Raw genomic sequence first — 24,746 nt, forward strand, 5'->3', positions numbered from 1 at the left:
TCTTCTTTATTTTGAGTTACAACCCCGGACCTTCGTGACTGAATCCATGAAGGTGGGGTTCGTCATCTCCCTCCTGCAGGGTGAACCCCAAGACTGGGCCCACCGATTACGGGGAAAAAATGACCCTCACCTTAGTTCGGTTGACATTTTTTTTGACGCCATGGCCATCCTGTATGATGACCCGCAGCGGGCAGCTTCTGCTGAAGCTACTTTGTACACGCTCCGGCAAGGCCGCCGAGCGGCGGAGGAGTACGCGTCTGAGTTTAGGCGCTGGATGGGGGACACACGCTGGAACGAATTCGCACTCCTGCATCAGTTCCGTATAGGCCTATCAGAAGGTCTGAAGGATGAGCTCGCCCGGGTGGAGGTGCCTGAGACTTTAGAGGACTTAATAGCACTGACCATTAAAATTGACCGTAGACTGCGGGAACGCAGGTTTGAGAGGTCCGGCCAGGGTCAAGGAAATTCCTGGGGGTCTTTTCAAGGTCCCAGTCAAGCACCTAGGCCAAACGTCCAGAACCGGCCACCTGGAGATATCCCTGAACCCATGCAACTCGGCCTGGCACGGCCTAAACTATCTCCAGAGGAATATCAGCGCAGACGATCCCAGAACCTGTGCCTTTACTGTGGTGAAGCTGGCCATATGGTACGATCCTGCCCGCAGAAACTGAGTAAGTGCACCTCTTCTTCCTTATCCATTGGCAATGTTGGTCCATCCCAATACTTAGTGGTGCCCCTTTCCTTTCAGCTTCCAGAAAGGACCGTGGAAGTATCGGCCATAATTGATTCGGGGGCATGCAGCTGCTTCTTGGACATTAATTTTGCTCACCAACAAGGTATTCCTCTCCAATTTAAACGGAAGGGGTTCAATATTTATTTGGCCGACGGTTCCCGAATACAATCGGGGGTAGTGAACCAGGAAACCCTCTCCATCACCACTGTCATTGCCGGCCAGCACCAGGAACTCCTTCGCCTGGACGCTATAGCTTCACCCCTCTTCCCAGTCATTCTGGGGCTCCCATGGTTATGGGCCCATAACCCCCATATTGACTGGGAAACCGGAGTAATCTCGTTCCCTTCCCCATACTGTCGGGTATACTGCCGCACTTCGGGCCCGGGGATCCCCCAAATCCTCCTGTGCTCTGAGGGGGAAGCTGAACTAAAACAAATAATCCCTGCAGTCTACCATGGGTTTCTAGATGTGTTCAGCAAACGGGGAGCCGATTCTCTACCCCCCCACCGCCCTTATGACTGTCCCATTGACCTGTTACCCGGTTCAGAAATTCCTTTTGGGCGAATCTTCCCCCTTTCAGAGCTCGAACTGGGGGCCCTAAAGGAATATCTCGATGACAGTCTCCAGAAGGGGTTCATCCGCCACTCCACTTCACCGGCGGGGGCGGGAATTTTCTTTGTTGAAAAAAAGGACAAAACCTTAAGGCCGTGTATAGATTACAGGGAATTGAACAGGGTCACGATAAAGAACCGTTACCCACTGCCGTTAGTGCCAGAGTTGTTCCAAAGTTTAAAAACTGCAGTGGTTTTTACAAAGCTGGATTTGAGGGGGGCGTACAACTTGGTTCGCATAAGGGAGGGGGACGAGTGGAAGACGGCCTTCCGCACCCGCTTCGGCCATTTTGAATATTTGGTCATGCCGTTCGGGTTGTGTAATGCTCCGGCCACGTTTCAACACTTTGTGAATGATATTTTTAGAGACTTTCTGGATGTCTTTGTTATCGTTTATTTAGACGACATTCTGATTTTCTCCCCTTCTTTGGGGGAACACAGAATACATGTAGCAAAGGTATTGGGGCGATTGCGGCAGCATGGGTTGTACGCCAAGGCAGAGAAATGTTGTTTTGAACAATCCAGCATTGCCTTTTTGGGCCTGATTATCTCCACCGCGGGGTCGCGATGGATCCCCAGAAAGTCGCCGCAATACTGGATTGGCCTGAACCCACGGACAGGAAAGGCGTCCAACAATTTGTCGGTTTTGCGAATTTTTACCGGAAGTTCATCAAGAACTTCTCGGGTCTGGTCTCCCCCATTACTCAGCTAACCAAGCTGGGAACTCGGTTCAGATGGACACCAGAGGCGCAGGAAGCTTTTGAAGCCTTGAAGAAGCTGTTCACCTCGGCACCCATTTTGGGTCACCCAGACGCCGCCCTGCCTTATATCTTGGAAGTAGATGCATCAGAGAATGCGGTAGGTTCCATCCTCTCCCAGCGGAAAGGCACCAAGGAACTGCTCCATCCTGTAGCATTCTTCTCACGGAAGCTTACCCCAGCGGAGAAGAATTATGATATCGGGGATCGAGAGCTACTGGCGATCAAGACGGCGTTAGAGGAATGGAGGTACCTACTGGAAGGTGCGGTGCACCCCATCTTAATATTTACTGACCACAAAAACTTGGAATATCTGAGAACCGCCAAGCGTCTTCGCCCGCGACAGGCAAGATGGGCACTATTCTTTTCAAGATTCAACTTCCACATTACGTACCGGCCTGGATCAAAGAACACTAAGCCCGATGCGTTATCACGTATGTACGAGGACGCCAAGGAGATCCCAGTACCCGACACCATCCTGTCCTCGGGTAACTTCTTGGCCCTTCAGTCGGACCTTCGTTCCAAACTAATGGAGGCATCCACAACCATCTCTACCCCAGGCGGAGGGCCGCTCCAGAACAAGGGGGGACTCCTATGGAGGGAAGATCGAATTGTGGTGCCGGAGGAAGCCCGAACCCTGGTCTTGGGGCATTGCCATGACCACCCGATGGCGGGGCACTTTGGCCCAGAAAAGACCCTGGAACTTCTCCGACGCTCATTCTGGTGGCCGGACATGGCTAAAGATTGTAAGGGCTATGTAAGGTCCTGTATCACCTGCCAGAAGAACATGCCAGCAAGAAACAAGGTTTGGGGTCTGCTGCGACCCTTACCGATTCCTGAACGGCCTTGGCAAAAGATCTCGTTAGATTTTATAGTCGAGCTTCCACCATCACTAGACCACACGGCAATCCTGGTGGTCGTGGACCGCTTGTCCAAGATGGCCCACTTCATCCCGTTGAAGAAAACCCCCTCGGCGGCCGAGACTGCGCGAGTCTTCATTCGTGAGGTAGTAAGGCTGCATGGGGTCCCCGAAGACATTGTCTCGGACCGGGGGGTCCAGTTCACGTCCAGATTTTGGAGAGCACTGTGCAAAGCCCTGGACATCAAATTGTCTCTCTCCTCTGCGTTCCACCCTCAAACTAACGGTCAAACCGAAAGGACCAATCAGACCCTAGAGCAATACCTAAGATGCTACACTTCTTTTACTCAAGATGACTGGATGCCACTTCTACCCCTAGCGGAATTTGCGTACAACAACGCCCGCCACTCAGCGACGGGACAGTCCCCGTTCTTTGCCAACTATGGCTTTCACCCAGTCTTCCTCCCGGATTTGGTCACGGAATGCCCAGTACCAGCAACGCAAGATGTGGTGACATTCTTCTCCGCGAACAATAAGAAGCTTCAAGAGGCCATCAGTCGGTCCCAGGAAGACTACAGGAAGGCATTCAATAGGAAACGGAGAGGAGATCTGGTATTGCGGCCTGGGGAGAAGGTTTGGCTAGCGACGTCCAATTTAAAAATGCTTTGCCCGTCAAAGAAATTGGGACCCAAATTTATAGGCCCCTTCTGCATTAAACGGATGGTTAACGAAGTGGCCTACGAACTCGTCCTTCCTGACACGCTCAAGATCCACCCAGTCTTCCATGTGTCCCTGCTGAAGCCAGTAGTCCCTGATGCCTTCCCTGACCGGGAATCTAGACCCCCGGAAGCGGTAACGGTCGAGGGAGAAGAAGAATTTGAGGTTGAAACAATCCTGAAGTGTCGAAGGAGGGGAGGCCAGACCCAATTCCTTATCAAATGGAAGGGCTATGGCCCTGAGGACAATTCTTGGGAACCAGCCCATAATGTCCATGCACCCAGACTTGTCCAGAGCTTTTTTCGCGATCACCCATGGTGGAGAGATCGGGTGGGCATCCGGAGGCTGCCCGTAGGGGGGGGGCAATGTCAGGGATCTCTCCAATCCCCGCCGCGATGGTCCCGGCGCAGGCGCAGTGCACCGCCCTGTGCAGGGACACGGGCACTAGGTCCGGTCCGGGCCGGCCGCGGCGTTCGAGTTCGCGCATGCGCAGTAGAAGCCGCGGCCGCCCGCTGGGCACCAATGGCAGCGCAGGGCGGGATATTTAAATGGCCCTGAGCTGTCATTCAGTGCCTTCTGGTCTTCCCTGCATCCTGTGAACCTGTGAATTGTAAGTTGTGACCCGGATTGTACCTGACCTTGCTGTTTTCTCCTATCCTGACCCTTGCTTTGCCTGACCTCTCTCTTGAATGCCCCTGATTGGATTTGACCTGCTGTTGCTGACCTGGCGTGTGACCCGACCATTCTATGCCCGCTGCCTTGTACCTTGCCGTCCTCTCTGTTACCGACCGGGCCCGTCTGACCTTGCTCATCCATCCATCCCTTGCAGTGGGGTCTTCTGACCTCCTCACATCAGACTCTTCCCCGCGGGAGCCCTTGGCGCATACCACTACCACTGCCGGACGCACCCAGTAGCCACGACCTGGTCTCGGGGGGCTCCAAGTCCATCCCCACCATCAGGGGCCCTGGTGAACAAGCACCCTGGGACTTAGATTCCGTGCGCTGGGGACGCCTATTCAGTGGAGTGCTAGTGGTACCGCCAGGCGGTCCCTTACACAGAGGTAGCTAAAAAATAATAATATTAATAATAATAACAATAAGACAAATAATGCTTGAAGCAGACCACAAAGCTGGTTTGACAGCGGCAAGAAGAAGCTGAAGAAGAGTGACTGCAGGGGGACAAATTGCACCAATTGGGTTTGGCAGAAAGGAAGACTGTGGGACAATAGATTAAAGTAATTATTACCCTGCTATCTCATTCCCTGGAAGATCATTAGATCCCTTGTCATCTGGGGAAGTAGGGGGGGCAGTTTTAATGTTTTTGTAACCGTATGGAGATGGACTTTAAAATAACTCCTCACTGACCTTTGTAGCTGCTTGTGATGTGGATCAATTCATTCTAAACCCTTTAAAGCAGAAGCAATGGCAAGAGAGACAGTGACAAATTGGTTGAAGACTAGCAAGAAGAGTGACTTTGAGGGAATAAGTTGCCACAAGTGGACTTGGCAGGGAAGAAGACCTTGGGGCCATGGCTTAAGGTAGTTATTACCCTAATTTCTCATCCTCTGGAAAGAAAAATATATTTAATGATTTTGCACCTGGGAATAAGCTTTAAATAAGCCCTCATGTAGCTACAGTGGGGAAAAAAAAGTATTTAGTCAGCCACCAATTGTGTAAGTTCTCCCACTTAAAAACGGACCACACGGGGGGACCTAGTGAATGACCTGCAGAGAGCTGGGACCAACGTAACAAAGGCTACCATCAGTAACACACTACGCCGCCAGGGACTCAGATCCTGCAGTGCCAGACGTGTCCCCCTGCTTAAACCAGTACATGTCCGGGCCCGTCTGAAGTCTGCTAGAGAGCATTTGGATGATCCAGAAGAGGATTGGGAGAATGTCATATGGTCAGATGAAACAAAAATAGAACTGTTTGGTAGAAACACAACTCGTCGTGTTTGGAGGAGAGAGAATGCTGAGTTGCATCCAAAGAACACCATACCTACTGTGAAGCATGGGGGTGGCAACATCATGCTTTGGGGCTGTTTCTCCGCAAAGGGACCAGGACGACTGATCCATGTACAGGACAGAATGAATGGAGCCATGTATCGTGAGATTTTGAGTGCAAACCTCCTTCCATCAGCAAGGGCATTGAAGATGAAACGTGGCTGGGTCTTCCAACATGACAATGATCCCAAACAAACCGCCCGGGCAACGAAGGCTACCATCAGTAACACACTACGCCGCCAGGGACTCAGATCCTGCAGTGCCAGACGTGTCCCCCTGCTTAAACCAGTACATGTCCGGGCCCGTCTGAAGTCTGCTAGAGAGCATTTGGATGATCCAGAAGAGGATTGGGAGAATGCTTCGTAGGAAGCATTTCAAGGTCCTGGAGTGGCCTAGCCAGTCTCCAGATCTCAACCCCATAGAAAACCTTTGGAGGGAGTTGAAAGTCCGTGTTGCCCAGTGACAGCCCCAAAACATCACTGCTCTAGAGGAGATCTGCATGGAGGAATGGGCCAACATACCAGCAACAGTGTGTGCCAACCTTGTGACTTACAGGAAACGTTTGACCTCTGTCATTGCCAACAAAGGATATATAACAAAGTATTGGGATGAACTTTTGATATTGACCAAATACTTATTTTCCACCATAATTTGCAAATAAATTCTTTCCAAATCAGCCAATTAAATGGTCTGGATTTTTTTTCTCATTTTGTCTCTCATAGTTGAGGTCTACCTATGATGCCAACTACAGGCCTCTCTCATCTTTTTAAGTGGGAGAACTTGCACAATTGGTGGCTGACTAAATACTTTTTTGCCCCACTGTATATGCACTGTGGAACAATTCATCCTCAAATTTTACAGCAGAAGCAATGAATTTGGTTCTCTGACAATGTGCTCTGGAAGGGGGGAAGCATAATGTGGAGAGTTAAGGACTTCAGTGTTTCTAATGTGAACTGTAACAATCAATTGTTTCACACTGCAAGCACCTACAAAGGTCAGTGAAGGATGTTTGCAAGCTTATTTACTGCTTGTGATGAATACTTAAATGCGTGCATGTCCACAGACAGGCCACAGGTTCACTTTAAGAGATAACCACGTGGTATGTATCATAGTACTAATTTCTATACCATTAGCATCTCCTACAACACAGTACATGATATAGATTACAAGCAAAGACCTGGGTAATAAAGATGTATGATAAACATTTGAGTACACATTTAAACAAACAAAATACAACAGAAATTAGAGCTATGCCGAGTCTTCATACCTTTTAGAACATTTTTCTTGAGGAGCAAATAATTTAAAGAGGTAGTAAATCCAATAGTATAAGACTAATTTCAGAATAAACTTTTTTTTTTAAAGCAGGAAGACTTAAAACCTCAAGCCACGTTTTTGCCATTATGTCGATATTCCTGCCAGGACAGGAAGTGAGGGGAACTCTTTAAAATGGGTCAATGACTAAAACCAAATTTTGGAATAGTAGGGAAGAGTTTAGGATTTATTGGTATCTGTGCCTTTCCTTTCCCAGTAACTACTACACCCCCCGTTTCTATGTTTCTAGTACAGATGTCATAGGGACAGGAAATGAGGTAAAGCTGCCTCAAAGGAGTCAGAGACAGAGTTGAAAACCTGACAAATAATTTGAAGTCTTCCCCTTTCTATCCAAAACAAAGAAATCAATTTGGATGGAGTCAGACATTAAGGTCTCATGTGCCATGTGCATGACAGTTTGCAGTGCAATTATGCTGCAATATGAAAACCTCAACAGTTTTCCATACTTGGTGAGTTACATATGGTGAGTACAGCCAGCCATAGAAGTGAACGGCTGAGGACTGCCGAACTCGGGTAAACGCTGTTGCTTTTTTTCATTGCCATTTATACTCGTAAATGCCTATGATGTATTCCTCCAAATGCGAAACTTCCAGGTTCAGTAAATACATCGTACGGCAGGAAGGAAGATGTGTACGTCAATGTGGGTGAAAAAAGCATAAGTGTTTAGTCAAGTATGGCCACGTACAGCCATTCACTTCTATGGCCTGTGGTTAGGTGCAGCATGGTGCAGTAGCAGAAAACACTGAGTCTAGTGCAGAGTAACAGGAATATATTGTAATTGAAGTTTGGCAATATACAACAAGCTTGACAGGAAGGCAACCACTCACAGGATGTAACAATGATGTATCAGTAGCAGAAGGTTGCAGGGGTGCCATCATGTCTGTCCCAAGGAGCGGAATGTGGCCTGGCTGATCCATACCCAAGTAGGGAGGCTTCCATGTAGGATAGAGTGTCCCTGCACTTTTCCTACTCCTTTGAAACCTTTCCCTGATGCTAAGTACAGTCCCTGACAGACAGAAGACCTGCCCCTACTTTGGCAAACGCGAAATGCACACCAAGCATGGGAGCCAGGGTCTTTAGACTCTGACAAAAGATGGCTGCCAAAGTCACATGGGGTGCCAGCTTCCAATCAGATAGCTGCTCCCTGTGACCCAGGAAACCATAGAGGAACTAAGTTCCTCTTGACTTCCTCTCCGTCTACTATGCTGCTGCGGTTGAGCTCCACCTGCAGTGGAGAAAATAGACTGCACCTGCTTATATGCTGGTTGTATGTGCCACCTGCAGCTCCCCATGCACAGAAAAAAATTACAAGGTTTTAACACAACAGCATATTTGTTCCATAAACTGTCCATGTGCATTGAAACCTGCAGTGAGGGATGATCTCCACTGTTAAAATGCCAGTTGACTGGCTGTCTTGCTTTTTCAATGGCTTTCATATATTATGAGGCACAAACCTGGAACACTGTAAATTTCTAATCTGTGTTCTTGTTTTCAAAGAATGGTACAGATAGTATTGAAACTGAGACAGCATGGCCTTCTTAGCAATAGGTTAGCAATGACAGCCTCCATATTGTTCTCATTATAGGTTTCTTTTAATCATTGCCCTTTTAAAATATTTCCTTTGCACCATGACTTCAATAGACACTGTATATGCGTTGAGTATTGGATGTGCTGTGGCCATATTTCAAGTTTATATTGCTCCTGACAGCTCCCTCTGTTTTTTTATAGTCTTAGGCATTTCACTGCTTAGAATTATCTAATGGCTTATCATTCACTGTTCAAGATGGGTACAGAATAAGCACTGCCTTGTGCGAAGTTGTTGAAGTAGAATTCTGGGCTTTACCTAACTAGTTTTAAAAGTGCTCCCTCCCCCTCCTAATACTATACTAACTAACCTGTATAAGAAAAATGCGGATACTTTTCTATGTTCATGCTGCTCCAGTCTGGTCACATGATCTGCTTCCCCTTTGTCAGCCAGCACTGCTGCAGGGGAGAGGAGGGAGTGCCAACAACGAATGAGCCCTAGGAGACTATGGGTGATGTCACTGTTCCCAGGCATAACCAGGTGTTGTTGAATGCTTTTTGTTCTCTCATGCATCTGTTCTGGCTGACACAGGGGAGATAACAAGAAAATAGATAAGTACAGTATATACATCTTTTTTACACAGGTTAGTTGGTTTAGGTGTTAGCAAGGGGGAAGGAGTGTTTTTAAGACTAGCTATGTAAAACCTGGAATTCTACTTTATGTATAATTTCAGTTGGTTATAGGACAGGGCACATTAAGGTGTTCCTAGCTGCTTCGTAACTTATTTCCTCTGATTTACATTTTCTTACTGAACACATTATAACTTTGACACATTGTTTCATTTTCAGTGTGTGCTTGTTCTGATGCTGAGCACAAGTTATATACAACCTTATTTGAAAAATACAACCCATATATTCGACCAGTGGAGAATGTATCCAATCCTGTCATCGTGCAATTTGAGGTGTCAATGTCCCAGCTTGTCAAAGTGGTGAGGACTTGCCTTTTTTATGTTATTTTGATTGCTTTTAATTAAATGGAACTGAAATGTACCATCGCACCTGCCTTCTGAATTCCCAACGTATTCATCACATATCAAATTATTTTCTATTTGTCATAATTATGGCTTCTGAATGGAAGGTTCAAAGGTAAGGTTGGCCATAGCATCTTGGAGAAGCTGCCTCTCTAGGGCAGATATATTTTTCAGAAATTCTGTGGGAACACTTGATTGTATGGCTAGGGGAGAGGAAACTGGGGTGGGGGGGGGGGGGTGAAGGGGCTTAAAGTGTCCTATGATATGAAGTATGCAAAAAAATGTTTAATGTGGACCATATTTGTGTGTGTCTTGGGTTGGATGTAACTTTGAACTGAAAAATCTAAAGCAGGAAACTGTTCCTTTCATCAGTTTTTAGCTGTAAGATATATTCCTGGCATATAATCAGTGGGTATAGCCATTGACCTTGCTTCTGTCCTTAAGACTCAACAGGAAGGAAGAGGAAATATCCACATTCAGGGAAGAGACATGTGTCCTCATTGGAACTGTTCCCTCATGTCCTGTCCAGTTATGGCTGTAAATGTTTGATTGCTTCTTACCTTCTGCCCCATTGATAGTTATGGAATATATTTTTACATAGTTACATTGGTCCACCTTGGCACACTCGGTATGGGCACCATTCAGAGAATGCTTTGCATTTTCTGATTCAATGCAAAGCATTCTCTTATTTGACGTAGTGGGGAGTGGAATGTCATTGCCTGCCTCTCCAACTTCTCCTATGATTTCCATTCAGAAGATGCAAAGTATTCTCTGAATGGCATCCATGGTGAGCTGCTGACCTCCTGTGTTCAAAATGCACAAGGCCGGCTGTAGGCAGATGCTTACAAGTTGGGCTGTTATTACATAGAGATGTTAGAATGCCCAGGTGGGAAAGGGTTAACACTGGGTCCGCCGGTTTCCAGAGATTTTTCTGGGCTTGCCCTTCACCCTTTGGTATATATAAATAGGGGAAAGGCTTGGTCCAAGAGAGCGGAAGGACCGCATGTGAACAAGTTAACAGGTCCACGCCAGAATCAACCAGCAAGCACTTGTCAAAGTAACTTATCTATATTGGACACTGCCAGTAATGGACTTCTACTTGTTGAGATACGTCTGGGCAGCCTAAAAACATTAATTATGGTTTACTGACTATTTGGACTGCACTGATGCAGCCATCAAATAAAGTTTCTTGAACTGGTCTGAAGTTACACAAGGGGGTACATGAAGGTACATGGCATATCTAGGAGTACAGGGCCTGTAAAGTACACACGGGGTAGAACAGGAAGGCCACCAAAAAAGGGTTGACTCAACAGGACAGTTGGAGGAGTGTACTTTGCATGGGTAACCATGAACTGATGGGGACGTGATAGCAGCCGGTCAACAGCAGTACCTGGTGCAGGTGACAGGTCCTCCAGTAGCAAGGGGGTCAGTGTTCGGCTCTCTCCCTAGTGGTCAGTTCCCCCAAAGAGTATTCAGGACTCAACCCACTGTACAAAGACTTTAGGGACCTTGCTGCATGGTACATGAGAGAAGCAGTTATAGGATAAGTTCACCTTTTGTAACATGTTACATGTTACACCCATATTCAACGTGTAACAATTGTAACATGTTACAATTGAACCACCCCCCCCCCCCCAATCCCTCATTTAGACAGCTAGCAGAGGTTCTTTTCCACCCACTACCTGTCACAATCAGAAAAAAAAGTGACCGTGCCATGAAGCAGGCCTCGCCCATCCAGCTTCATCATCCTTCATCATCCACTGTGTTCTGTGAATTGGAAAACTACAGGTCTCGACAACCTTTGCGGCTGTCGGCTTGTAGTTCTCAATGAACTACCATGGCGCTGTTGAGTCCTGTGGTAGTTCATTTTCTCTTACTGTCAGTGTGTATCTGACTGCCTGTATAAGGTTGACAAGCCTGAAGGAGTTCTGCATGGCACTCGTAATCTGCAGATTGCAATGCTTTACAGGCTATAAAGTAAAAAAAAATGCACATTTATTTACCTGCAAAAAATTAGCATTTATTATTTTTTTAAAAAAAGGTGAACTTATCCTTTAATTGCGCGCATGCATGAGGTCTGAGCTGGTGCATGGCGGGACTCCATGCTGTCACTGGGAGTGAGGGGCACAGTTACGATGGACTAATGGAAAAGGCACAGGTTCAGCGGTGTCCCTCCTAAATGCAATATCCATAAGGCAAAGGTGTGTAGTGAAATGGGACAGAATGAGAGACTCTGTATGTTATACAACTGCACACAGTGTATCTCTACACATTAATGCTGACATTCATATGAACGCGGCCCTGCCTGGTCCCAGGCATTGGTGACCGTATACACAAAAAGATGTACCCCTGGGGGGCCCCACCCACATGGCCCGCTCAGCACAGGACCCAGAGGCAAGTGGAGATCACTGGATTAGCAGTGTCTATATCAGTTATTTCCAGTTTCCAGGGGCATTAGATATGGTACACACATAGTTATACTAGTCCAAGACTATATGTATAATATGGCCATGCTTGGAATTCTTCTTTAACCAGGTCCCACCCAGCCTATAATAAAAAATGACTGCTGTTTGGGACTTTAGTTGATCTGGGTGCACGTCATAGGACATCCTCCCCGATCCCTGCTTTGCGTGTGGCCCCACGGCCATACTGTGGCGAGATCTGTCACCGATGATTGATCTGTGCACCTGCCCTTTGCTGGTACCATGTAACCGCTGTGACCAATCACAGTAGGTCACATGACAATTGTAAATAATTCCTTTCATGCTATCCATTGTATACAATTGTGTTGCTAGCTGTGATCGGTCACAGTGATCATGTGGTACAGACTGGGACAAGCACAGTCCATCTGTGTCATGTGATTAGCTGTGGCCAATCACAGCTAATCACAACAAAAGAAACTGAATGAATTTATTTCATTCAGTAAAATGCTTGCTTATAGCAATAAAATTCATTGCTATAAGCAATCATGTGCAAAAAAAAAAGAACAAAAAGGAAAAACTGATCACTTACCCAGAGTAGTACATTGTTACTATGGTAACAATATATTGCACTGGTCACAGCATGTTATAAAAAAAATAGCGTGTTATATAAAAATAGTGAAAAAAAAATTAATAAAAAAAGAAAAGAAAATTGAAAAAAAAAATGTTTTCTGCGCTGTCATCAGTCAGTGTCTCTGATCACCACCACACCAGTTATATGATGACACTGTACTGCACTGGTGACAGTATTTAAAAAAAAACTGAAACTTTTTAATAAAATTTCTTCATTTTTCAAAAATGTATTACAAAAATTACAGCTTCAAAAAACCTGCCATGCCTCTTACTAAATACCTCAGACTGTCTACTTTACAATAAGGGGTAATTTGGGGGATATTTGTACTGCCCTGACATTTCTGGGCCTCAAGAAATTAGATCAGTTTGATTGATTTTCAGATATATACCGTAGTTTGTGGACTCTATAACTTTCCTCCAGACCAAATAAAATACACTCATGTGGGTTATTTTCACCAAAGAAATTTTTTGGCCTAAATTTATGAAGAACAATTATTTATTTGCAAAATTTTACAACAGAAAGGAAGAAAAACTTGTGTTTTTTTTTCCAAAATTTTTGGCCTTTTTTGATTATTTAGCAGAAGATAAAAACCCCAGTGGTGATTAAAAACCACAAAAAAAAAGCTCTAGTTGTGTGAACAAAATGATAAACATTTAATTTGGGTACAGTGCTGCATGACCGCGCAATTGTCATTCAAAGTGTGAGAGTGCTGAAAGATGAACTTTGGCCTGGGCAGAAAGGGGGTAAAAGTGCCCGGTATTGAAGTGGTTAACAATCTGTATTATACACTAAACCTATTGAACCCTATTGCTATGATATAGTATAGTAACTGTTTTCTTTGTGTATGTCCACAGGATGAAGTTAATCAGATCATGGAAACCAACCTTTGGCTGAAACACGTAAGTTCTTAGAATATTTCCTTCATAAAAATATTATTTCTGTCAAAACAAATGTAAAACAGTGGTCCATAACCAGTCACAGGTGAAGACTTTCATATGTGCTTCTGCCCAAGCTAGATTACCCCTTTAATTGTGCACAGTTTATACTGCACAGCTGCAATAGCTTATTAGCACTCGGCAGGGGCGGACTAACCATTTGGGAACTCGGGCACTGCACGAGGGCCCGGGGTCAGTAGGGGGCCCCATGTGATGCCCCTGGTACCTTTCATAGACTTTTTTGGGTGTGGTTTGAGTGTGGGTGAGGACACAGGGGCCCCATGATCCCCTATTGTCAAGGGGCCCCATGACTTGTCAGTCCGCCCCTGGCGCTCAGCATAAATAACTTGATTACTTACTTAGGGACAAAGCATTTATATCTTAAGCACACACTATATATATTGTGATCTGTTGGGGGGTTTCGCTCAAGTTTAGTACTCACCAATGAGTACAGTCCACACCAGATATGTCGTTTTAGGGCTTGTTGGCACACTTTCATTTAAATGGAAGGAAAAGCAAAACAAAACAAACAGTTGCCTGCAAGGGTTCCCACCATCTTTCCAAAAAATGGAAAACAAATGAACATAAATGGCTTTATTCTCTTGGGTTTGTTTTACAGAACTGCTGCTCAGGCTCTAGCCTCGGGCCTCTGATTTGGTCCCACAGACCAACTCCCAGCACCTTTGTGCTTTTGTATGGACTCTGTACCTCTGTTTCTGGAACTCTCAGCTCTCTCACAACTTTCTCTCTCTTTCAGCTCCCTCCTGCTCTGGCCCTCAGTCTTAGGGCCTTCTTCTGTTCTATCACAGACTGCACCTAGATCATGCTGCACATCTCTGGCTGCTCCCTTGCACCCACGGGGACTACGCAGAACTGTCAGGTCCTAGACTATAAGAGGTGTGCACATCTGCACACTCAGCCCGCTGGTCTTCGGTAAGATCTGGACACAGGATTGGAGGTTTCTTCCCACCCAATTCTCATTGAAGCCTCCGTGATCCAGACCCTCATCCGGGCTTCTAAAACCCAGAGAGAATAAAAAGCTTAGCTTTCTTCTAAACCAATTTTTTTCAGTCTGCCTCCTTAAGAATACCTTTTATTTTTTTTTCCACAGTGGCAGAATCCAGCATTGTCATGTTATATACTATACTGGTGATTTTTAGGGTAGATCCATCAGGAAGACTGAATTGCAAGGTAAGGATACACCAATACAATACCAGTATCAATATTGGTGCTCATACTAAGTATCTAGTATCAAGTACTAAAGTATTTGCCTGAGTATCGGTACTTATGCAAATGCTCTGATACCTAAAACTGATACCTTCAGGTTGGGTCTTTCAGCTGTTAGCAGGATTCTCCTCTAACAGCTGAAATTTAAATTTAAAAAAAGCCAGTAATTACCGGTTGTTAACAAGCAGGGCCACTGCGTCCTTAACAACAGATGACACATTCAGTTGTCAGCGGGGTTCCCCTGCAGACAGCTGAAGTGTAAACAAGTTCTCAGCAATTAGAACTCTCAAAAAGAAGCAGCCTGACAATTTTTAGCAACATAGCTCAACTGCTAAAACAGAAAGATAAATAGAAACATTGTTTCATTTTGTTTCTTTCTGTTTAGTCATCTAAAAAAGGGATGAACTTCAATCTGCAGATGAACCTGTCATGTTAAAAAAAAGTTGTTTTTTTAAATTAAATGTTCCTCTGTTTAACCCCTTGCTAAAGTGGTTGTAAACTCTTTTTTTAACTTTTACCTACAGGTAAACTTTTATTAAAGCTTACCTGTAGGTAAAATGAATATCTACTAAACGTGCACCATTTAGGAGATATTCGCTCTTTTTTAGAGCCAGCGCATGAGCACTAAAGGAACAGCATACCTGTGTAATTCCATTAGAGTACTTTGCCTTGGCCTGGGACTCCTGTATGCATCACTGCAGCTCGGCTAGTCAGAGGGCACATGAACCCAGAAGGAAGACCGGGTGAAGATGGAAGCCTCTGCAGTGGTGAGAGTGTGCCGCTGGAGGGCTTCGTTTTAGGGAAAGTCCTTCATAGTGTGCTAGTATGTGATGCATACTAGCACATTATGATATTGCCTTGCAGGGGATTTTTTTTTTTTTTACCTTCAGTTTACTACTGCTTTGACCCTTAGTTTACTCTAATCAGCCCTATCTAACTCCTTATTCTTCTTTTCCATTTAACTATTATTTTCCTGCTGGACTTTCACTTTGTATATTTCTCTGTATGGTTATACAGTATGTATATCACTTGCACATTTGTGTTCAAGTCATTGGTTCACTGTTTAGCACAGTACTTTTGCATTTAGCTTTATGAGCACGTGGCACCCCTCTGATTGATTTAGTTTTTTCATGTAAGTATAGGCTACACTTTGTAAGGTGGCAGCTGATTTTCTCTAGTATTATATCAAGAAAACTGTATAATGTATGGCCTTAGGCTGGCCATACATTATACAATTTTCTTGAGATTTTTGCTTTAGATTTACCAAAAACCATATAATATGAGGTCAAATCTAAACAACACTTTCAATTGTATCCAGTTAGGCAGGCCCTTGCACTACATAGTTGAAGGTAAATCTAAAAGAAATTGAGCAGAAAATTGTAAGAAAATTGTATAGTGTATGGCCAGCCTCAGTCCTGACACTGAAACAAGCATGCAGGAGATGAACAAAATAAGAACCTACCTACTTGCATACTTGTTCAAGGTCTGTGATTTAGAAAGTACTGATGCCATGGGATCAGTATGACAGCCAGGCAACAATCTTCTTTAAAAGAGGGGTGCAATGGCAGCCCACTTTTGTCTCTTACTTTAGGTTTTTTTAATGGATTAGAAATCTACTTCTTGGCTACCACATGGTCTTTTATGAAGAATTATAATTTCTAAACATGTTGAACATCATGTAAACTCAGAAAATAACAAACAACGAGATGACAGTCCACAATGATTAATCCAAATCACAATCTATAAGCAGTGGTCATCTTACAATGATCAGGGCAAATGGCAGGGATCAGTAATCAGGACAAGGGCAAAGTAAGCAGACGTTAAGTGACTTTTTTTCACACTGCGTTAGATGTGATAGGAGTGCATTCATCACAGGGAGTTTTTTTATGGGTGTTCTGCCAATCACTTGTAAAGTGTGATCTGTACCATTCAGTTCAGTGCACACTTTAGGCCCAGTATTTGTGTGGTACTATGACAAACAGAGCTGGAAGTATAGGTGTAACTAGAACCTTCATGGGCCACGGCCCCCTCAGTGCAAGAAAGCATGAAGTGCCCCCCTGGAGGTCAACCTGGAGAACATGAGTTTTGTTTGTCAATGAGAATATAGACAAGGAAGAAGTTTGTGAGTTTCAATCTGTATGTTCCTTACACTTGCAAGTGGTGTTGGAGAACCCTTTGGAGCTCTAAAGGGTTGAGGTGGAGATTTTGGATATCAATGACAACACGCCCAGCTTTTCCTGGCATGACTATGTGGTGAAAGTGACTAAATAGGTGGCTCCTAATGCCTGCTTCGCTCTGGAGAGCGCCCAGGACCCTGATGTGGGCACCAACTCCCTATGCACCAACAAGCTCAGCCTCAAAGACTTCTTCTCCCTGGAGGTGCAAATTCTCCGAGCTGGTTCTGGAGAGACCCTTGGGCAGGGAGCAGCAGAAGACCCATAGGTTGTTGTTCACTGCCATGTATGGGGAAAGGTCCCTGAGTGATCTGGCACAGCCATGGTTATCATCAGCGTGCTGGATGCCAATGACAATGTGCCCACCTTTGACCAGACCTTCTACAGGGTGAGCCTACATGGGGCCCTGGGCTTGGAGGCTCTTAACTCCAAGCCCAGGGCCCTACCCACAGATCCTGAGGCCCTTTACTCCTGTTGCAGGTCTCTTTATTACAGTCCCACAGCAGGACCCTTTCACATGTTCTGCAGCGGGCCCCATTCTTACAGTCTTGGGCCCTGGCAAGTGTGACCCTGGTAGTTTCACCACTGGCTGAAAGGAGTCAGAACTACATCTCAGGTGCCTAGAAAATGAAAGAACAAACATATTGTGAATGAGCCCAATGGGAAAAGGGGGAAAATGTAATTGACAACAAAATACTGTGCATCTCCAGGACAGGAAATGAAGGGAAATCTCTCCAATTATTAATGCACTTTAAATACTTGCTTTCAAAATGTTAAATGTTTCTGGAAATGTTAAAAAAACGTTCTTATAGCAGATTCCATTTATGTGTTAGCAGCTCAATTTATGAGAAAGCTGAAATTTTAGAAAGATGAACAATGATTATTCAGTACTAGAGCTCCCTCTACAGGAAAACAGCTGTCCAAAGACAATTCCTTTCTGATGCCGCAATCTTATAGCAGACAGTACATTTCTGGGGCATTAAAAGACAAAAATACTGATTGCCTATTGATCACTTTGCTTTGTAAAAATGTTAGCTGCCTGGCTGTCATGCTCAGACCACTGTCACAAACCTGAAAACTGACATAAAGTTGTCTGATCTTTCTATGAATATTGTGCTCTGCTAAATGAATTGAAGTCAGTAGGTCAGTTTAAAGGGATATCAAACCTTTTTGTGCTGGGTGAGCCTTCACCATAATAGCTCTGTCCCCTGCCACTGCCATCTCCGCAACTGCTATGTCATGGATCCCAAGACATTTTCTTCAGCCATTGAAGATGAACTCCTGAGCATAGGTCCAGGACTTACATTGTCACTAGCACATTTGTAAGATGCTGGAAAATGAGCCGGAAGTTTACACTGTGTGGCTAATGGCCTGTACAGTGCACACAGAGAATTAAAAAACTGCAAAGGAAAAGAGTAATATATATATATATATATATATATATATATATATATATATACAGTTGTGTTCAAAATAGTAGCAGTGTGTTGAAAAAAGTGAATAAAGCTAAAAATCCTTCTAATAGCTTTTATTTCCATACACACAAATGCATTGGGAACACACACATTCTATTCCAAATCAAAACATGAAGAAGAATATATCACATTTGTGTTGTTCCTCTAAAAAAATTGAAGAAAAGTGAATATTAGACTGTTCAAAAAAATAGCAGTGTTTGTATTCTTCTTTACAAACTCAAACATTCACTATATAAACTGAAAAATGTTTGAAGATTTTGCTTTCCTTTGAATCACGTAATTAATATTTAGTTGTATAAGCACTGTTTCTGAGAACTGCTGTACATCTGTGTTGCATGGAGTCAACCAACTTCTGGCACCTGTGAACAGGTATTCCAGCCCAGGATAATTGGACTACATTCTACAGTTCTTCTCTATTTCTTGGTTTTGCCTCAGAAACTGCATTTTTGATGTCACCCCACAAGTTTTCTATTGGATTAAGATTCGGGGATTGGGCTGGCCACTCCATAACGTCAATCTTGTTGGTCTGGAACCAAGATGTTGCACGTTTACTGGTGTGTTTGGGGTCGTTGTCTTGTTGGAACACCCATTTCAATGGCATTTCCTCTTCAGCATAAAGCAGCATGACCTCTTCAAGTATTCTGATGTATTCAAACTGATCCATGATCCCTGGTATGCGATAAATAGGCCCAACACCGTAGTATGAGGAACATCCCCATATCATGATGCTTGCGCAACCATGCTTCACTGTCTTCACAATGTACTGTGGCTTGAATTCAGTGTTTGGGGGTCGTCTGACAAACTGTCTCCGGCCACTAGACCCAAAAAGAACAATCTTACTTTCATCAGTCACAAAATGTTGCGCCATTTCTCTTTAGGCCAGTCAATGTGCTCTTTGGCACATTGTAACCTCTTTAGCACATGTCTTTTTTTCAACAGTGGGACTTTGCGGGGGCTTCTTGCAGACAGCTTGGCTTCACATAGGCGTCTTCTAATTGTAACAGTACTCACAGGTAACTTTAGACCTTCTTTGATCTTCCTGGAGCTGATTGTTGGCTGAGTCCACGCCATTTTGGCTATTCTTTTATCCATCCATTCGAATAGTAGTTTTTCGCTTTCTTCCACGTCTTTCAGGTTTTGGTTGCCATTTTAAAGCATTTGCGATCATTTTAGCTGAGCAGCCTATCATTTTCTGTACTTCTTTATATGTTTTCCCCTCTCCAATCAACTTTTTAATCAAGATATGCTGTTCTTCTGAACAATGTCTGGAACGACCCATTTTCCTCAGAATTTCAGAGAGAAATGCACTGTAACCAGCATGTACAACATTTGCTGCCTTCCTTGCTTATATAAGGGCAATAATTGCCACCTGTTTTTCAAACAATGAATGACCTCACTAATAGAACTCCACACTGCTATTATTTTGAACATGCCCCTTTCAATTAGTGATTCAATTACACAGAATCAGCAGCATGCATGTTATAACTGTTGGGTCTGTTGGATTTCTATTACTCTACTACACCTGCTAGTAAATTATTTGCCATGTAGAAATATCATTTCTACCAAAAACAGTGATTGATCAGGTTAGTGATGTCTGACTGCTATTATTTTGAACACAAATATATATATATGAGATACCCCTGGTACCTTTTTCATAGGCTTTTTTGAGTTTGGGCAAGGACACAGGGGCCCCATGATCCCCTATTGCCTGGGGGCCCCATGAGTTGTCAGTCCGCCCCTGCATCAGAGTGATGCAGTTCTAGAAATCTAATGGACAAACACTGCAGTACAAGGAACTGTGAGAACCGTGTGGCATATACACTATATTGCCAAAAGTATTGGGACGCCTGCCTTTACACGCACATGAACTTTAATGGCATCCCAGTTTTAGTCCATAGGGTTCAGTATTGAGTTTAACACCTTCAACTCTTCTGGGAAGGATGTCCACAAGGTTTAGGAGTGTGTCTATGGCAATGTTTGACCATTTTTCCAGAAGTGCATTTGTGAGGCCAGGCACTGATGATGGACGAGAAGATAGATTTAATTTTTGGCATCCATTTTGGGATAATCTGAAAACTTTTGCTGGCAAGAAGTTAGGAAAAAAAAGTGGCCTATAGTGGCAGAAAACAGTCTATGTGGACTGATAAACAATTTTGCTACACAAGTGAATATGTCTGTATTGTAAAACAAAACAATCCTGCAATACATATACACACAAAGCAACACAAGAAATGTCTGGCGACTACACTATTCTGCTATCATTTTTTTTCTATCTAAGTAATACTAAATGACAATTAAAAATAAATAAATAAAGAGGTAATTGCACAGAAACCACTGTCTTCTGCTCTTCTTGCAGTCCCCCACCAGTGCTGTCACCTCCCTGCTCCTGGTACCTCCTTAGCACGCTGGGTGAGCCATTTCTGTTTCTCGGGTAAATTCCCAGTGACACCAATTATCTTTTTTGCATATGTAAGAGGAGAATTCATCTCACTGACCACCAATGTATTGGGCATTCTTCCCCTTTACCACCAGTGTAAGGGATATTCTTCCAACTGACCAGCTATGTAAGGAACATTCCTCCCACTGGCTACCAATGTAAGGAGCATTCTTTCCACTGATCACCAGTGCAAGGAACAGTCTTCCAACTGACCACCAATATAAGGAACATTCCTCCCATTGACCACCAGTGTAAGGAGCATTCTTTTCACTAACCACCAATGTAAGGGGAATTCTTCCCATTGACCACCAGTGTTAAGGGTCATTCTTCCCCATAACCATCAGTGTACGGGCCAATATTTCCATTGACCACTAATGTAAGGAATGTGCCTCCTACTGATCATCAATGAAAGGAACATTCTTACCACTGACCAACAATGTAAGGAGCATTCTTTCTATTGTGCTGTGCACAGCACCCTGCCAGCACCCCCACCAGCCATGATCTGCTGATGATCTGCTGATATTGTCTAGAGCAGTGTTTCTCAAACTTTTTTTTAGCCCATGCACCCTTTAAAATTATGAACAGTCTTGAGGCACCCCATTCTAAAATGTAAAAAACGATTCTAAAAGTTTTATATAACACAGCAACATCCACACATGTAGGACATCCAACATTAGAGATGGAGCACTGACTAGTATTCCATTGTTTCTCTTCTCCCTCCATCACTGAGCTAATGTGACCCCAGCACTGATGGACGGGGGCAAGGGAGGATCAAACAAGGATGCTGTGCAGGGAACCAACATCCCACTTATAAACTGATGATGTATTTGGCTGTCAGGACGCCGGTGACTGGAAGGCTGTAATGGTACAAAATGAAAACTTGCAGTTTTGTGTAACTAAAAAGCCGGCTTGTTCCACCCGCTGGCTTATATTGGTCCGCTGGCTGTTTGAAAAAGGCTGGCTAGAGAAGCCCAGAGATCCAGTGATGACATCACTGTGTTTAAAATAAAGTATGTAATGAAAATAGGTTTTATTAAAAACTTCATTAGCATATTTATAGGCGGCAGCTGGGCAAAATATGTTGTATAAGCAGATTACATCAGCTTTTGGAGGCATTTGTAAAACACATAACCTAATATTTGCTTTTATTTTGCAGCTATGGAATGACTACAAGCTGAAATGGGAGCCAAGTCAGTATGGAGGAATTGAGTTTATACGAATACCATCTTCAAAAATATGGAAGCCAGATATAGTTTTGTATAACAAGTAATGATTTTCTTTACCCAAGTCATATATGTGCAGATAATTCACAAAATGATGTAAATATTTTATGTATAGTGATTGTCATATGACCCTTACATTTTTGTCACAATCAGGTGATAATTTTCCTTTGCATGCAGCAGTGATCTTTTAAAGCATGGGTGTCCAAACTATGGCCCTCCAGGTGTTGAGGAACTGCAAGTCCCATGAGGCCTTGCAAGACTCTGACATCCACAGGCAAGACACCCAGCGGCAGAAGCATGATGGGACTTGTAGACTTCAACAGCTGGGGGCCATAGTTTGGACACCCCTGTTTTAAAGTGATCCTGTGCCCAGACTATGCACATTAAAAACCAACTCCAGGCAAATAAATTATCCCTTGAAGTGTGGGCTGTGCCCACACTGCAAGGGTTAATTGCTTTTTTATGTCTAGGGGAACACATTTTGCACTCCTCCTGCAGCATCTTCACTCCCATGGTCTAGGGTCCTGATGTCATCAAGACCAGAGCAGGGTCCATAGCCCTTCTCTGGATATGAGGATACCGAGAGACAGTCCACCGTTAGATCGTGGGTGAACGCCGCCTGCCGGGGGAACAGAGGATCAGGTAAGTAAAAGGGTTTCTCCTCTTCCCTAGACAAAATTAGCAATTAACCCCTGCAGTGCGGGCATAGCCCCACTGCAAGGGATAATTGTTTATCCACCTAGAGATGGGCTTTAAATTTTTTACCTCTTCTGAACAAGCAGTAAGTGGTTTTTAAAACAAGCCATCATACACCTCTGTAGCTAAAAACATTGAGGTTGTTTTACTAAAGGCAAACAGACTGTGCACCATACAAGGTGCAGTTGCACTCTGCAATTGCTCCAGAGCTTTGTAAATGAGATAAAGATTAACTTTGCAAGGAGTATCCAATCACGTGCAAGGAAAGTTGAAAAAAATGCACTTTTGCTTGCACATGATTGGATGATGGAAGTCAGCAGAGCTTCTGCTCATTTATTAAGCTCTGGAGCAACTGCTCTTGCACAGTGAAACTGCACTTTGCAAAGTGCACAGTCTATTTGCCTTTAGTAAATCAACCCGATTGTGTTCAAAGTTCACAACACAGACAATGAAATCACAGCTTCTTTTTCCTTTGCTTTCTATTACAGTTGCCGCCCAGTGTTGTCAGCTGCTAGAAACTGCTAAAAGACAATTTTAAAGGCTCTTTTATAACCTTTGAGGATTAATTAATTCACAGTACATGTGGCTAGAGAGGTTAGGCATGGCTTGTTTTCTTGTTGATAATATGTTAAAATGTTGTCTATACTATATGTTAATAAATAGAGCACAGATGCACTTTAAAAAGACATTAGGACATCACTAATATTAAGAACCTCTTATAATTTCTGCTCTTAGTATAATAGAAAATAGAAACTAAGAAAAATGTGGGTTTTTTTCAAACTTTTTAGTATTTTTTTTGTTTATAAAGCAAAAAATAAAAACCCAGTAATGATTAAATACCCCCAAAAGAAAGCTCTATTTATGTGATAAAAATAATACAAATTTAATTTGGGTAGTGTTGCATGACCGAGCTATTGCCAGTTAAATTAGCACAATGCTGAATAGCAAAAAATACCCTGGTCATGAAGGAGGTAAAACCTTCCAGAGGTCAAGTGGTTAAGGAGTATGTAAACCCAAACTTTATATTTCAGTACATTTGTCATTTCCCCTCAGTTTAAAGCCCTTTCCTGGAGTAAAAATAATATGAAATGAAAGCCACCTCTAACTTATTTAAATGTGCTTACAGATACTGGAATCCCACTGGAGACAATGATCTTGTAAACTTAGATGTACACAGTATGTATACAAGTAATCCATGAGGGATGCAGTGTCAGTCATTTTTTCATGGTTGTGATCTTGGAAATGAATGCAACATTTGTTGCTTTATTAGGAAACCTAGCTAAGGCTTCATGCACAAAAAGGTTTTTATAAGCTCAAAAAGCACAAAAAAAAGTGCTGGAGGAAAACCACTAATAATAGCATTTTATGCCAGCTTGTTGTAGCGTTTAGAAGCATTTAGGAGCATCATTATTTAATTAGTGTTTTTCCAATACACTATTTTAGGTTAGTAGTGCTTTTCAAGCTTCAGCATTTAGGAGCAGAAATAAATAGTTTTTCTAGAGATTTTGGGAGTGTTTTTCGAGCAGAAAAAAATGCTGAATGCTCCTAAATGCTACTATATGCTACTAATATGCTCCCAACAGCTTTTTTCTAGCTATATATATATATATATACTGTAAATAAAATGCTTATAAAATGCTAATGCTCCTAAACACTTTGAAATGCTACTAAAACGCTACTACATCCAACTTTTTTTCTAACATTTCCTGAACTTATAAAAACACTAGTGTTAATGGAGCCTTAAAGTGTTACTAAACCCGGACCCTGCATTCACTATATCTGGTCTCCCACAGTACACAGAACATGGAAATGCAATTATTTTAGTAAGTATAAACTGCTAAATACCTTTTCTCATCAGCAGTATATAGCAGTCTTGTGACTTCTATCAGTGTCCATCCAAGCACTGGTTAATCGAGTAGAAGGAGTTTTCATTCTCCTCTGACCCTGCATGACC

General features: G+C 43.5%; 1 protein-coding gene across 1 annotated transcript in view; it reads left to right on the plus strand.

The window, feature by feature from the left end:
* Window positions 1-24,746, plus strand: part of LOC149443772 (neuronal acetylcholine receptor subunit alpha-3-like) — a 38,743-nt gene that overhangs the window by 8,521 nt on the left and 5,476 nt on the right. Inside the window, exons 2-4 of the mRNA XM_089655267.1 lie at window positions 9,390-9,529; window positions 13,480-13,524; window positions 22,030-22,139. Of these exons, the coding sequence (XP_089511393.1) occupies window positions 9,390-9,529; window positions 13,480-13,524; window positions 22,030-22,139 (295 nt within the window). The remainder of the gene's footprint in view (window positions 1-9,389; window positions 9,530-13,479; window positions 13,525-22,029; window positions 22,140-24,746) is intronic.

This window comes from Staurois parvus, unplaced genomic scaffold (genome assembly GCF_062004578.1).
Source record: "Staurois parvus isolate SC_StPar_1 unplaced genomic scaffold, SC_StPar_1.0 ptg000832l, whole genome shotgun sequence".
NCBI lineage: Eukaryota > Metazoa > Chordata > Amphibia > Anura > Ranidae > Staurois > Staurois parvus.